The sequence below is a fragment of the Terrapene carolina genome, unplaced genomic scaffold, assembly GCF_002925995.2.
Source record: "Terrapene carolina triunguis isolate 2854851 unplaced genomic scaffold, T_m_triunguis-2.0 Scaffold69, whole genome shotgun sequence".
Lineage (NCBI taxonomy): Eukaryota > Metazoa > Chordata > Testudines > Emydidae > Terrapene > Terrapene triunguis.
In genome coordinates, this window is record NW_020664420.1 from 52471296 (window position 1) to 52488310 (window position 17015).

A 17015-nucleotide genomic window follows, 5' to 3' on the forward strand; every position below is an offset into this window, starting at 1 on the left:
CCTGACTTTGGTGCAAGTAGGCTGCTCTAACTTGCACTACTGGCCACTGAGGGACCAGAGGCCAGTGGAGGATCATGATAGAGCTGATCTCTGCCATGTCCCCTTCCCGACTTGCTCTGACATGCCCCTTCTTCTGGGACAGGGGATGACATTGGTACAGGAGTTGGCTCTCCTGACTTTGTGTCTGTGTTCCCCTTAGCTAGGGGAATTATCTGCTAATCAGATACAGTCAAAGTCCAGCCTTTTGCTCTCCCTGAATGGAAATCAGAAACTGCTCAATACTCTTCTGATTCTGCTATATCTTCTAGAATGTTTGCTGTGTCTATGAAATATATATTCATGTATGAATCCCTGTCCTGTAAATATGGACTGTATAGATTGTAAGCTCATTTGAGTCACGTTCATGGAAACCACAAATAAACACTTTAACCTTTGCTTTAGATAAGATTTTCTTCAAGCAAAAATGTCAGAGAACTCCACTGAGTTGGTTAACTACCCTGACAAGTAAGTCTGCAATTACTTAAAATCACAACTATTACCACAACTTGAATGGAAGTTTATTCCAATCAAGTGCTTATTTAATGGATTGCAGAGACCCGGACATAAAGCACCGTTCACTCTCTTGTACTTACTACCACTGCTGTGGTGAACAGAGAACAAGGTAGATTTATTGGTATGTACTTGCTAATTGTGATTGGTGCTCTACATCAGTGGTACTTAATCTGGGGGCAACCTATGTTGGAATTTGAATTGAAGAAAGGAAGAGAACCGTTGCTCTGTATGGCTCAGGTTCTATTGCATGTATTGCCTGTACTATATCATACCATTTTCTTCAAAATGGAATAAAAATCACCCAACTGGTTGCTTTCATGGTCCATGTCTCTATGCAAGAGCTGACTTGCCACACTCTTTTGAAAGTAAAGTATATCAGACTTCATAATAGAATTCTGAATATGGGAATAACTGGAAGATATCATAAAATCATAGAAGTGTAGGACTGGAAGGGACCTCATGAAGTCAGAGTCCAGCCCTATGGTCTGAGGCAGGTCCAAGTAAACCTAGACCATCCGTGCCAGGTTTGTCTCACCTGCTTTTAAACCTTCCAATGAAGAGGATTCCACAACCTCCCTTGGAAGTCTATTCCAGAGTGTAACTATCCTTATAGTGAGAAAACTTTCCTAATATCTAACATAAATCTTCCTTGCTGCAGATTAAGCCCATTACTTCTTGCCCTACCTCCAGTGGACACAGAGACTAATTGATTACTATCTTCTTTATAACAGCCTGTGACAGGGCCACTCATCTCATGTGAATGCCCCTGCTGGCCGAGTGCATCTGCACCTGCACTCTCTCAGCTTTGCTTCACTTGCGGTGATCCCTGTTGATAAAGTTTTTGAGCAAGTTTTCAGTGAGAGCTGAGTCAAGCACAGTCTGTAGGTATACAAACAAAACAGTTCAGATAAATACTGGCTCTCTTTGAGGTCTTCTGCCGCCTTCTCTGGGCTTAGGCCACTCCACCTGTGGCTGGGGGGGGGGGTGAGGATGGGGACCCAGGCCTGCCCACTACTCCAGGTCCCAACCTAGCTGCTTCCTTTTAACTTGCTGCTGCATTTCCCTGGGCCACTTCCCTTCTTAGACCCAGCATTTTCAGCTTCACCCTTACCTCAGGGCTGAAGGCTTGCTTGAGTCCCAGTCATCAGCCAGGACCACCTTCTTTGCTCTTCTGTCCAGGTACTGCAACTCCTGCACCTAGCCAGGAGCACCATCCTTGCTCCCCTGGCTCCAGCTAGCAACTGATCTGCTCTCTCCAGCAACTCCTTTTACTGCTGAGCTCCGATTGGCTGCTTCCCTGCAGCTTCTCTAGGCAGCCTGGAGGACCCACTTCTATTGCTCTTTCCTGGGCATGGTGTGGTAGGACCATGAGGCCTCCAGCAGAGGGCCTCAAAGGACCTGATACGCCCCGTCACACAGCCCTTAACATATATGAAGAGTTTTATCAGATTCACACTCAGTCTTCTTTTTTCAAGACTAAACATGCCCAGTTTAACCTTGCCTCATAGGTTAAATTATCTAAACCTTTTATCATTTTTGTTGGTCTCCTCTGAACTGTCTCCAATTTGTCCACATCTTTCCTCAAATGTGGCACCCAGAATCGAACACAATACTCCCGCTGAGCCTCACCAATGCCAAGTAGAGTGGGACAACTCCCTTCCGTGTCATACATGCAACACTGCTGTTAACACACCCCATAATGATATTAGCCTTTTTCTCAACAGCCCCATATTGCACCTTTTTCTCAATTGCACCAAGAAGGCCTCCTTTGCTTTTCTCCTCAGAAGCTACAAGCAGTGTAATAATTACCCATGGGTACAAGTTATCACCCAGCCCTTTCTAAGCAAGCACATTTATTCTTAAGGTGAAAGCATTACAGAAAAAAACATTAAAACAGAAGAATCTACATGCATGCTAATAAACTTACCAGGGATCACCCCCAGATCCAACAAGGGCTCTGGCAGTTGAGCAGTCCCTCAAATTCCACCAAGGAGTTTTTTCCTGTGGTTACAAGTTCACAACAGCTGTTAGCTTAGAACAAGCACACCCATTAATCTGTGAGTCGTGTCTTTATACAGTTTGGGTCTTTGATCTGCAGAGACCAGGAATAGGTAGTCAGCCAGACAATGGTCCCCTACTCAGGGTGAAGCTTCAAAAGGTTGTGTCTTTGCATATCTGAGCATGGTAATTTGCATTCCCCTCCTTCCAGGTATTTCCTAGAAAGCCCACTTCATGTGGTTTGTCTGGCACATTGTTTAAAATAATCCTTTGAAGCTCATAACGCTTCCCAATGTTTACATTGACAGTCTTGCTCCTAGAGAAGTTACACACAATCCCAAAATAATACATAAGCTTTGCATTTTTAATAAATAAACTCCTAAAACTCAAACTTAATTCAATAAAGTTTAGTGTAATTCAATCAAGTTTATCTAGAATATTGCAGGAAGTTGCCATAGGTGGCACATCAGCCAGCAGAACTAGATTGGAGTAAGGAGGAATGCACACTGCATCCAAGTAAATGGAAAGCAGAAATCACTGCTGTGAACTTTCCTGGAGGCATTGTGCCTGCCTCATAAATGATTCTGTGCACACTTGATTGTGCACAATGATTGCTGCATAATCCCTCCTCCTCTAGCATATAACAGGAAATGGTCCTTGAACCTAAGAACAGAGCTGGAGCCATTTAAAGATTAATTGAAATGAAGTAATCATTGCTGACATGAAGGAAATGCAAGATTGAATCAAAAGTACAAACTACAGGATTTCGCATAAAAAACAATTTTCAGGATGCCAGGTCATTGGCAAGCTGCCATTAGGTTATCATTTAAATTCTACCCCGATATAGATTTCAAAAAGCCAAATGGGATAAATGATTTATGATTTCTCCATGTGAGTGAACTCAGTCATGCAACAACTGAGTGACAGATACTATTTTCAGACTCGATAAGGAATATTTTAATTTTTTTAAGCATTGTACTAAGCCTCCTTATTAGCCTTGTACTGCATATTTTGCACTCTAATATTACCAATAAAAATGGGTTAAGTAGGCTGGCCCTGAGGTTAGTGAGCCACACTCTGATGAAAGATTATGGTTCAGTTTCCAGGCTCACCTTGGCCTTCACAAGTGCAGAGAGGAGGGTTGCCAACTTTCTACTCACACAAAACCAAACACCTTGCCCTGACCCATGCCCCGCCCCTCCACCAAGGCCCATCCCCTTCATCCCCTCCCCTCTGTCGCTTACTCTCCCCACCCTCACTCATTCGCTCATTTTCACAGGGCTGGATCAGGGGGCTGGGGTGCGGGGTGGGTTTATGTGTGCGGGCTCCAGGATAGGGCTGCAGGCTCTGGGGTGGGGCCAGAAATAAAGTCAGGGTGTGGGAGGGGGCTCTGGGCTGAGGTAGTGAGTTGGGATGCGGTGAGGGCTCCGGCTGGGGGTGTGGGCTCTGGGGTGTGGCCAGGGATGAGGGGTTTGTGCTGCAGGAGGGGGCTCTGAGCTGGGGTATGGAACCAAGGGGTTTGGAGTATGGGAGGGGCTCAGGGCTGAGGCAGGGAGTTGGGGTGTGTGAGGGGATATGGGCTCTGGGTTGGGGGTGTGGATTCTGGGGTGGGGCCAGAAATGAGGGGTGAGGGAAGGGGCTCCAGGCTGGGGCAGGGGGTTGGGGTGCAGGGGGGGTGAGGGCTCTGGCTGGGGGTGCAGACTCTGGGGTGGGGCTTGGGATGAGGGGTTTGGAGTGCAGGAGGGGGATCAGGGCTCGGGCAGGGGGTTGGGGAGTGGGAGGGGATATGGGCTCTGGGCTGGGGGTGTGGATTCTGGGGTGGGGCCAGAAATGAGGGGTTCGGGGTGAGGGAAGGGGTTCCGGGCTGGGGCGGGGGGTTGGGCTCCGGCTGGGGGTGCGGATTCTGGGGTGGGGCTTGGGATGAGGGGTTTGGAGTGCAGGAGGGTGCTCCGGGCTGGGATGGAGGGGTTTGGAAGGTAGGAGGGGGATCAGGGCTGGGGCAGGGGGTTGGAGCGTGGGAAGGGGTCAGTGGTGCAGGTTCTGGGTGGTGCTTCCCTCAGGCAGCTCCCAGAAGCAGCGGCATGTCCCCCCTCTGGCTCCTACGCAGAGGTATGGCCAGGGGCTCTGCGCGCTGCCCCATCTGCAAGTGCCACCCCTGCAGCTCTCATTGGCTCAGAACCATGACAAATGGGACCTGCGGAACTGGCGCTTGGGGCGGTGGCAGCGCGTGGAGCCACCTGGCTGCACCTACACGTAGGAGCCAGATGGGGGAGCCTGCCTTTGCCCAGCTGTGCTGCCGACCAGACTTTTAATGGCCCAGTCAGTGGTGCTGACCGGAGCTGCCAGGGTCCCTTTTTGATTGGCGTTCCAGTCGAAAACCGGGCACCTGGCAACCCTAGCAGAGAGGTACAATTTTCATTCTCCCATCCTGGTGCCTGCAAAGCAGCTGGGCTGGAAGAGGAATTCACTCATGTGGAAAGGCAGCAGTGGTCCTCACAATGCCCTTCCAAGTAGAATGTCCACCACAGAGCTGCACTGCCTGAATCATTCAAGCCCTGTGTCCCATCATCGAGGATTGCAGAGTTTGGAGCACTGTTTCCATAACATGCTAAAGCCTATGGCAGAGAGAATGCAAAGCTCTGCAGTGACCCAACACTCAGCCAGTAGGAAATCACTGGTTTCAGAGTGGCAGCCGTGTTAGTCTGTATCTGCAAAAAGAACAGGAGTACTTGTGGCACCTTAGAGACTAACAAATTTATTTCAGCATGAGCTTTCGTGGGCTACCGAAGAAGTGGGCTGTAGCCCACGAAAGTTTATGCTCAAATAAATTTGTTAGTCTCTAAGGTGCCACAAGTACTCCTGTTCTTTTTAGGAAATCACTGTGACTCTAGGTTTTAATGAGGATTAAACTAGACAAAAAGTAAGATGGAATAATTGGAAAATCAAATGTTATGTGGTACTGTTAATTATGCCAGTTTGGGAATCGAGGCAATGGACAGTTCATGTACATAAAGTGTTTTATGGTTGGATATCAAATGTGTCCTCCCCATCAATTGTTTAGCCAGTAAAAGTTAGGAGGTCCCCTTCAAACCATATCCTTCATTGCTTTCTGTTTAATATACAGAGAAATGAGGCTGTATTTGCTTCTAGACTGAACATTCAAGGTTCATAGGAGTTGAATATAAGGAGCATGTTTATTGCTCGTGAACGTGAAGTACCATCGTGCTAAATTATTCTTTTTTTCAGAAATGAGAGAAGGCCTTGAAGTAATGGAAAATTGATTAACTACCCCTAGTATTACATCTATAAATATTCCTCTCATGAATTTACTTGATGTGTTCTTGTGTAAATTTTTTCTTCAAACTTGGTTGCCTGAAGTTAGAATTGTCAGAATTCTAGAATTGTATCATAATTGACTGTTGTGGAAATGATTACGATGTCACTGAAGAATAATTTTTAGTTCAGATAGAAAATAAGTAGCAGGAGCAGATGAATTCTAATGAAACAAAAATCTTGTTTTCATGCGAATAAAGGAAGAAATCCAGAATATAACATATTAGCAGAATTGTTCCCAATAGAAAATGTCTCAGTTTTCCCATTGTTTTTCTTAAAGGTATTCTGTTTGACAGGTTGGGGCAATGGTCACTAACGACCCAGGTGAACCCTGAGGTTCTGCTCTCCCCCCCTCTCCTCCGCCCCACATCTTCCAAAGAAGCTATGTGATCTTAAATGATCAGTTGTGTTTGGGATCACAGACATGTACATTTTGGCATCTGTACCCCTTCAATGACATCATGACTATGATGCCAGAGAGGGAGGGGCAACATTACGGATCACTGGGAGATCTAGTGCTTTCTAGAGATCTCTCAGATTCTTAATTGATGTAGGGAGAGCAGTATAGCTGATCCTCTGACATCTTTCCTCTACCACCTAATTTTACTGTCCCAGTCTCCTCCTGATCCCTCAGGGAGGAGTATATTTCTTTTATAATAAACATAATTCTTCACTAGCCTATGCCTTTGGACCTAGAGTGCATTCCTGAATTTGTACATCCAAGTTGATCATGCAATTTGCTGTTGCTTGCTCTTTGAACCAGTTAAACGAGGTGATGCTGGTAGGCAGAGGAAAGTATTTTGAAGAGCTTGCAGCTACAGTACAGGCTGTTTGATCAATTCACTCCATGGTCTAGGAGTACTCGTGGATTCCTCACCTATGCTGAGCTCTCACATAGAAAGCATTATGCATAGATGCTATTGCCATCTCTGCCTGACTAGGAGACTCTCTCCCATCCTGGCAGGTGAAGACCTGGCCTCAGTTATTCATACCTTTGTCACCTTGTGGCTGGATTACAGCAATGCAGTGTACTGGGGCATGAAGCCTTCAGCATTTAGGAAACTCATACTAATACAGAATGCTGCAATGCATCTCCTCAGCAAAACAGGCTGCCACAAGCACCTCAGAGCTTTCAATGCTGGCTTCCCACAGAATTTCAAATCTAGTTCAAAGTTTCACTCCATATCTTCAAAGTGCTCCATGACTTGGGCCCAAGATACTTAAAAGATGCCGAAAGCTCTGTGATTGGAGGTTGCGGTTGACAATTCCATTCCTCTGGCATAGTGGAACTGTCAAAACAAGAGTAATGCTCATCTGTGCAAGAGACAGAACTTTCTATGGGGATGGTCTGAGAGTGTGGAATGAACTCCCCCAAGAACTAAGGATGATCACAAACCCCACCACTTTCCACTCCAAGTCCAAGGTGCATTTTGTTGGCCTTGCCTTCTCTAACATAAACACATAGCAACAGATATATTTATATAAAAAAACAAAAACAAAACAAAAAACCACACCCTTCATCACATACCTCCTATCAAAACAAGATACTACACTGCACACACTACTCCCTCTAGGAACAGGATGACAGAACAAACAACATGTGACAGAAGTTAATCACATTGTTTAATGCACTACCGGAAGGTGCTCAGATACTACAGTGAGCATAGTATAAGAACCTATATAGAACAGAATTCAGTCTCCTCCTTTACTGTGTCTTCTTTAGTTTCTTCACATTGTAACTATTAAATGACCCACTACGGCCATTCTTATGTTCTTAGCAAAGATGGGGGGTTGTTTGGTGGAGGCATTGGTTCGCTTTGTTATAGTCAACGTTGGCATGAGGTGTCAAAGACAGCCAATCATCTCGATCATTTAGAAAGCAACACTGGTACTGTTCTAGGCCTGTTCTAGCTCCCTGGCTGCTCAGTGCTCATGCCACCACTGTGACTATTCTTGTGTTGCTTTGTTCCTGCTGCTCCTACCTTGCACATATCTTTGCCTCAGCCCTGTCCCTGCCTGAGACCTCCCCCTTGCCTTATCCTGCTTGCTCCTGGTGATTCCAGTTTTGACTCTTGCCGCTGGTCTCTCATTCCAGCTCTGAGTCCCAGTGTCTGACCTCCAGCCTGATCCTTGGCTCTGGCTTCTGACTACACCGTGAGCTCTGACACTAGGCCCTGATTTCCGACGCAAGGTTCCTGATGCTCACTCCGATCTGTAGGCCAGACTGCCCACATCCTGCTTGCCTGACAGGTCACAAACCTTCAGGACTTTGGCTTTAGTTGTTTTTAGGAAAGTATAAGGGAAATCAAAATTGTGTCTCTAGAGCAAAAAGAGAATGCAAAGAGATCAGGAAGAACTTGAAGAAGCATCCTTTTCCCTGGGAAAATGTCTCCTTTATTAAAAGTGAGTCTTGTTATGTAGGTTGAGATTTTCAAAGCAGTCTTGTCTGTATTTGGGTGCTTAACTTTGGACATTTAATTGTAATGGAAAATGTGTATCTACATCTTCTGGATTGCTTTGACAATCTCAACATACATGATAAGGCCCACTTTACTGAAGCCACCATTTCTGGCAGGAAAATGGAATGAAAATCTCACGTCTTTACAGTTTTATGACCAAAGCCTGTGCAGCAGGATTTCAGGAGGGCTTTGAGTTTATGACACACACTTTCAGATATTTTGAAGAAGTTAATTAATGAGTCAAAGTGGTTTAGAAATATAGCATATGGAGTTCTTCAGTTTATATTCATTTCACCAAAAGCATGACCAAACAAAGATTGTAATTTCTATTTCAAACCAGCCGGACCACAAAGATTAATATCAGCAACAGTAATTTATGGTAAATGAATTACCAAAATCTTTGACAATTCAAAATTCCATAATAGCTCCGGAATCTGGTAAACAACTTTCTCAGATCTCACAGGTTCTATACTACCCTTTTGACACATATCAGCATTATGAATCCCACAAACCGATGGGCTGGAGAAAGAAAGAAATAAAACTCTTATAAAATGTGGAGGAAATCTGAAAGATGATGCAAAATATCAACATCAAATGCTCCCATATTTGATGTTTGCATAAAGAGAAGTATCCCAAAGCTGCTAATGGGTTTTCCCTGCTCAAACAGAACCAGTCACTGGAGTATGGCACTGCCTGAGGAGGGCAAAGTGAAAGAGTCTCATGTTCTATCTTGTAAGGGAGCTGAAGGCCTCAAGCTTCTTTCAGGATCAGGCCCTTAACGAGGGATTTAAAACAGCAATCCTGATAGAAGAGGGAATTAGATTTTCTTTGTGTGTTATAATGCTGGGTCATGGCTTGTTCTTTTGCAGCCTTTCAGCCATCTACCCAGCATGGTTCTAGTGTGCAATACTACATAATTAGTAACGGCAGAATAATACTGATATGGTTCAGGAGTGAGCTGTACATTTCACCTTTCTCTGGCTCCCAATGGTCACCTCTTTCAAGTGACAGGCCTACATTTGCACTTCACCCAGCGTAGAATCCCACATTTCACCCCACTTTTAGACTGGATCATCAGGCTTCAGCACCCCAGTTTACCAACCCTTAGTACTTGGACAATACCAGCTGGCTTTGATCCTCTCCAGGAGCTGTGACCAGTTTGAGAATGCAGCTTGTTCAAACAAAGTGTTATTTATCCACAGAACATAACAAGCAGAGAAAAGAGAGCTATCACAACAAACACATAAACGCACATTGTCTTATCTAAACTTAGCATTTGTTCCTCCCTTCATTTTTCTGGGGATCAAGTTCCAGCCTGCTTTTCTGCAGACTGTCTCTCCTGAATCATCAGAGGCTCATTTTTAACGGCTTCCAGATTCTATTTTACAGTTCCCACACAAAAATCTCTTGGGATTCAAGCTGGGGTCCTTCTTACCACCCTCCCTTCCCCTGCAGAACCTGTCAGGTCCCAGTTCCATATTAGGGGAGATAAACTTCAAATTATCACCTCAATTGTATGTTTGAGTATCGGTAGTCAGGGCTGTCTCTAGTCATTAGCTTTTGGGTCCAGTAATCCCAGGTTAACCAAGACTAATTTAACTTTTCATTACCTGTTAGCCAGCAACTCAACCACCAAGTCCAGAGATATATACATAGCATTCATAAAATTACTACAGATCTTTCACATTCCTCAGATACCATAGTGCAACAGCTACCCATTATAAAATAAATAATAATAATAAAACTAACTCTTACAACGTGCATTCCCTCCAAAGTGCTTTACAAAGGAAGTTAGGAACATTATCCCCCACTTTACAGCTAGGAAAACTGAGTCACAGAGTAGGGAAGTGACTTATCGTAGGCCACCCAGCAGCAGAGCAGAGATTAGAATAAACATTTCCCCATATAGTTCAAGTCTTAGTTAAAAGATATCTGTAATATGTATTGCTTCCAATCCATCATCTGACTCCTACTGGGATGGGGACAAAATGGAAATCTCTGTGTACAAAAATATGAAACGGAAAAAGAGCCTTGGGTTTTCAATTTGGCATATTGAGGAATTTCCATCAGACTCTTGGCAAATGACTAGCTAAGTCATCAGAAAGGTAGGTAAATGAAATAATAAAGCTCCAATTATCAAATAATTAATGTCTAACTAGCAAACTCTCTGAGATTTAGTAAGTGGAACCCTAAATCTTTCTCTAGTCAGACAGCTAATATATCAACAGGCTTTATTAGAGTTTCATTTTCATAAATTAACAGGAGCCATTTTCTTTGTTAAACAAGATGATATGTGGGAAACAGCAATGTATTTATAAAACTAAATAAGATTTTAAATAAGTCTGACCTACACTGCAGGATTCTCAATCAGTCTTCTGTGACTTAGGTTCAGCAGCCACTGATAAAGCACAGCATACACAATCTCAAGAGGTCAGTTTGATATTTAAAGTTTACAGAGCAGTGACTGACAATAAATGTTTACTGCCAGTGCTGTTTCATGGCTGGCAATGGTTGTGTTTATTTTTAAATCATAATTGCACAGCTAAATGTACAATTTTGGTACACACAGCCCAGGAGCCAGTTGCAGAATATCTTTATAGTCCATATGGTTGTAAAATTTGTTGTGGATTACCCTTAGGCACACATCAATCAGTAAACTGTCATCTTTGCATTTTCTATATTGATTGAGCAGGACAGTTGAGCTTTCTTCTCCTCTTCTTTCTTTAAGTTATTTTTATAGCAGGACATTTATTTATAGCAATCTAAAAGCAAAGATCACAATAAGGGAAAATGCATCTGATTTCTTTCCAGATTACTATCTGGGTATTTTTCTTTACTATTAAATTACGGTTTTCAGCGTAAACCATGTTATAGGGTACCGTGCCTATGCCATTGTGGTTAAATTAAGAGATACATGATACAAGTGGTCTTTTGGATGAGATGTAAATCCAAGATTCTGACCCACTTGCAATAATTAAAGATCCCATTGGACCTTTTACAAGAATAAGAGTGTCTGGAAAAATTCCAGATTGGGCCTATCTATGAGTGCATTTAAAATGGATATGATATTCTTCCTCCCTTCCAGCTCTAGACAGCTGCATAGTTTTGCTGCATACTCCTAAATATCTGGTTCATTCCACCCCACAGATGGTTGCATTTCAGTGTGTGTGTGAAACGATTATTCTGGCCATAGTCCTGTGTTCCCACATCCACAAGCAGATGAGCCCTGAGTGGCAGTAGAATTAGCACAGTTCTTCTGTGCAGGGTAATCTAAGGTAGGTAGGTGGCGAGCCTGAGAAAGGTGGCCAGACTGCAATCATTGTACACCATAGAGCTGTGTTCTGTGGGGATCGGGACACCATCTGCAGTAGCATCAAGATAGTTCTGTGTATGTGTGTGTGAATAGACAGAGGTATAGTTTATACACACACAAAAATCTTCTATCCCTGTGCAAAGCCCAAGTACTAATTCTTTGTGTGGGAGCTCTTCACAGGTGACTCTAAAGCAGTTGCATGTGTGGAGATTAGTAGTGGACCCACACAGGTGCTCAGATACCATGCTGATGGACCCAGTATAAAAACCTTGAGGGAACAATGACATCAAGACCATTATGCAATATGGTCCCCATTTTTCACTATGACAGTAAATGAGAATTGTAAACAAGCCAGGCCTTTAAAATGAATAAACTTCTTGTAATGTAGAGGTCACTAGAGAAGCAGACCTAATATCAGAATCTGTCCAGAGTAAGGTAAATGAAGCCTTGATCCAAGGCCAAGTTTTATTTGGATTGATTTTCTTTAGCTAACAAAAGAGACATTAACCAGAACAAGTACAAATTGTGCAAGTCCAGAAGAGCTACCATTTCTGACCGCACTATGCATTATGGAAAAGTTCTGCATTAAAACTACATTGTTTCATTGATGTTCTGTTTGGCTCTATGCAACTGTGTGAGTAAAGTTAAGATGAGGTATTGAATTACTCACGGGACTGGTAATGGGACATAAGGGGTTTTGCGTCCAGGTTCCCAGTTCAAACCCAGTCAACATCAGTAATTACTAGAATTTTTTTCCATTTGAAGGCTGTTAGGGGGTCTTATGTGAAAAGAGTTCGGGATTTCAGTTCAGTTTCCAATGGAAAAGTGTCAGCATTAACCACTCACCATCACAATTGACATCAATTATAATTATCACCCTACAGAGGGTGCAAGGGCTGAACTACCCTCTCAAAGGAAGAGATGGTCACTCCAGGTGAGAGGTGAGGCATAATGACAGGACAGAGAGAGACAGCTTGCACAGCTACTGCCCAGGCTGTACTTGTTCTGCAGATAAACAGCAAACTCCAGTCTTCAGGGCTGTCAGACTGGCATTTTTTAAAAATAAGAACATTATGATACAGTGTTTGAAGGGCTGGCTGCCTAGCAGTTAGCATACCTGACTTCCGGCCCCTGGTTTCTCTGACCAGGCAGCAGGGGTGCCTAATTCCTGATCTTAAGCTGGGAATCTTCTGGCCTCCACTTGAATCTGGGCCTCAGCCCTTAAAGGGGTGCAGTAGGGAGACCCCGGCCTTCCCTCTCTACCTTGTCCTAGCCCATGGCCCCATGGGAAGCAATGCCAGCAGGATCCTCTGAATAGAGAATTCAAGTCCACTGCCCTGGGCTACTTCCTCCCTATGTCCCTTCACTTTGGGGCATAGCCCCTATCATCCAGTCTGTAGTGGCTCAACTTGAGTAGCGCCCCCTCGTGGAGCTTTTGCTGCATCCTGCCACAGCCTCAGGTCCTCTGGTCAGTGTGGATGTAAGCCCCACAATGTCCTCAAAGTCAAAATAGTAAAGTTCACTCACTGCTGGGTGCTCCCCAGTCTCCTCAACAGTCTCTCCTAGTCAGGAGTGCTTCTCCCCCAGCAGCTGTCCTGTCTGTCAGGTGTGTAATGATGGCACCCCTCCAGTAGAGAGGCAGGACCATCTCCTGCCTCTTCGCCAGTCAGCCCTGAACTGAGCCAGCTTCTCTCCTTTTCTTCCCCCTCCAGGCCTGGCATTGGCTGCAGGTGTAGCAGGATGGGGCTATTTGGGCCCATAGGCTCTCTTTAACCCCTTTTCTGCTGGTATGAAGTTTCTCTGATCCATCACACACATTTACAAGAAAAATATGAAATTGTGCCATGCCTTGTATTTTGTAACCTGCTCAGTAGAGATGTTCCTTTTGGTCTTCATTTGGCATTGAATAAAGGTATTATTATAAAACTTTATGAAATATTACTATTATTTGTATTGTAGTAGCACCTAGGAGCCCAAGTGATGGACCATGACCCCATTGTACCAGGCATTATACATCCTTTGAGCCCCATACACAGTCCACACCATCCTCTATATCACAGTCTTCTCACTTTTCCTGGAAGCCTTATCTTCTGACCAAATAGAAGTTTTGCCATTGCCTTCAGTGGAAGTCGGACTGGGCACCCGGAGAAGATGTACTATGTTTGTCCAAGGTCCACATATGTGTTATTTTGCTAGACTGTGATTTATGTGTCCATGGGCATTCATGGGACTAACTCCTCCATTTTCACACACCTGCACCTGCAAAAGGCTTTGTCTTGTGATGGCATTCTGATGGTTTGCATTGAATGGCTGGTTGGGATGTACAAATTATTACTGTTATTCATTATTTGTATTACAGTAGCATCTTAGAGGCCTCAGTTAATCTGAGCCTGGTGTACTACAAGCTTGTGACAATCAGGGTCCAGACACCTCGAAGTAGAACAAGGGATTTGAACCCCAAAGAATAAGCAGTTGAATCGACTGATTGTATAGAATGTTATTGTGCTATAAAAACACGTTGAGTAAGGTCTTTTATGAAAGCTTGTAATGTTCTAAACTTTAATAATCAGAGGATTTGTATTTGTGTATATAGAGAACTGTGCTCATAAAGCTTTGACTGCACCTCACAGCAGGGCAGTGAGCGATCAGACAGGTAGAGACACCTCCCAAGCCAGTTGTTTACATGAAACCACTTCAAGTACCCATCCACTGTCCAGCCCAAGAAAGGACAGCCATGGCCCACTAAAGTTATGGAAAGACACAGACATCCCATTTCTAAGAGGGGGAAAAAACAAAAGGGAAAAAAGCCTTTAAAAAACAGACTTGTGTCTGTGGTTTGACATCCAGAAACTGAGGGACAGTCACTTGGCAGACGCTGTACATGAAATGCTGGATCCTCCCTATGGTTAAAGGGTTTGCTGGGAAACTGTTCAAAGGCAATGGGTAACTTGTATTAGAAAAGAGATTTTATCTCATATGGAAGCGTAAAGTCTGAGATTGTGTCTATAATCTGTATATGTTTGCTTTCCCTTCCTATTTCATCTCTGAATCTCTGGCTTTTCTATTAAATAAATTTTTATTTGTTTTTACCCCAGGCAGGTCTCTGTTGTGAAAACTGTGTGAAGTGTCCCCCCCAAAGTGAAGTGGTGATGTGGGGGCTGGTTTCACAAACTGGGGGTGGTGAACCAGAGGGGGAACAGTCAGGGTGTGTGATAGTTAAGAACTTGAGAAGGACAGATTTAGGGAGACTCAGGACCTGTTGGTGTCACCCTGCAAGGAGTAACTAAGCTGGTAAGAGCATGGGTGAGACCTTGTGCTTGTTGGGTGGCTCCTGGTGTCAAGGAATGAAACCAGAGCTGCACAACACAAAGGGCCCTAAGATTACTGGACTGGCAATGACAGAACCTCTTATTGGTCTAGGTGATCCCCAAAGCATCACAATTCTGTATAAACAGATAAAATAAGACAGTCTAGGCCAGGGGTCTCAAACACGCAGCCCATGGGCTGCATGCAGCCCGCGGAGCTATTTCCTGCGGCCCGCCATAGCCGCTGACTCCCCCCCACTTCCCTCCCCAGTGTGACATGTCCCCGCTCCTCTGCCTACCTACCAGCGCTTCCCGCTGTCAAACAGCTGTTTGGCAGTGTTTAGGACTTTCCAGGAGGGAGTGGGGAGGAGCAGGGATGTGGCGTGCTCAGGGGAGGAGGTGGAGAAGAGGTGGGGCCAGGGCGGGGATTTGGGGAAGGAGTTAGAATAGGGGCAGGGAGGGGGAGCATGAGCTGTATGCTATTCTGGTTTATGCATCATCAACAGAACTTTTGACTATGAGTCTAATCCAACCCCCACTGAAGTCAATGCCATTCTTTCCATTGATTTCAATGGGAGTTAGACAAGACCCTAAATTCCAGTTGCAGAATGTAGTACTGGTGAAGAAGCATGAGTGAGAAAGAACACTGCTGGACTGAAATTACAAGATACATTTGCAGATCTGTGTAAAGGGGTCCACTCACCGCAGGAGCACCTCCTTGTGGGTACTCCACCCTTTTAAGCCTCTTGTAAGACAGAACCACCGGGACAGAACCACTGGGTTTACTCTCCTCCTAACCTCCTCCTTGTCTCTAGCCAACTCCCTTTCACTCTAGGGAGTGGTTGCAGACCTCCACCCTGCAGCCTCCTTCCTGCTGTCACTTCCTGGCTTTATCATCCTAGCCCAGATCTTCCCCGTGCTGGGCTTCATCTTCCATTAGTTCTTATCAATCCCTGGCTTCCCTCCAGGTGCCACATATAAGGTTAATTGGCCCTTTCTGGCCCACATTTACCCACTCAGGGCTTGTATGGGATGGACACCCCACCACAGGCTGACAAAAAAAAATTTTAACTCATACAATTAACAAATTAACGCTGCCAGCTAAGTGGCCAAAAATGAAATGACTGTCAAAATTAGCATTGACTTTTCGCATTACAGTTTTTAAAAAGTTAATACATTGACTTTTAATAGCATATTATATTGCTCTTCATTTTTTACTATACTTTTGTATCGTTGCATGAAAAGGTTTCAATGATGCGGCCTTCGGGCCAATGTACTAGTCCTCATGTGGCCCTCGTGGTGATTTGAGTTTGAGATCCCTGGTCTAGGCTCCAGAGATCTCAAATAAATCTTTCTGAATGAAGGGAGTAGCATGTCACTTTGTGCAATATAGTTATGTTATTCCCACAATCAATAAGGTGATAACGGTGATATTTTCTCCTGCAGAACAGGTCTATATCATTATCAGCTTCCCCACCCCCCCCATTACATTCATACACTCTATGACTGTAGGTATTTATGTTCAGTCAATCTACAGAGTGCTGCTAATAGATAGGGCCCTACCAAATTCACGGTCCATTTTGGTCAATTTCACGGTCATAGGATTTTAACAATCGTAAATTTAATGATTTCAGCTATTTAAATCTGAAATTTCACTTTGTTTTAATTGTAGGGATCCTGACCCAAAAAGGAGTTGTGGGGGGATCGCAAAGTTATTGTGGGTGCGTGGTTTGCGGTACTGCTACCCTTACCTCTGTACTGCTGCTGGCAGCGATGCAGAAGTAAGGATGGCATGGTATGGTACTGCCACCTTTACTTCTGCACTGCTGCCTGCAGAGCTGGGCCCTCAGTCAGCAGCCACCACTCTCCTGCTGCCCAACACTGAAGGCAGCAGTGCAGAAGTAAGGGTGGCATGGTATAGTATTGCCACCCTTACTTCTGTGCTGCTGCTGGTGGAGCGCTGCCTTCAGAGCTGGGCAGCCAGAGAGCGGAGGCTGTTGGCCAGGCACCCAGCTCTGAAGGCAGCGCTCCACCAGCAGCAGCACAGAAGTAAGG

At 44.6% G+C, this 17015-nt stretch overlaps 1 protein-coding gene across 1 annotated transcript in view; it reads left to right on the forward strand.

Moving 5' to 3' along the window:
• The first annotated feature begins 463 nt into the window (after positions 1-463).
• The window catches only part of FAM81B (family with sequence similarity 81 member B), a 52896-nt gene continuing 36344 nt past the window's right edge, over positions 464-17015 (forward strand). The window contains exon 1 of the mRNA XM_026649238.1: positions 464-504. Within this exon, the coding sequence (XP_026505023.1) occupies positions 464-504 (41 nt within the window). The remainder of the gene's footprint in view (positions 505-17015) is intronic.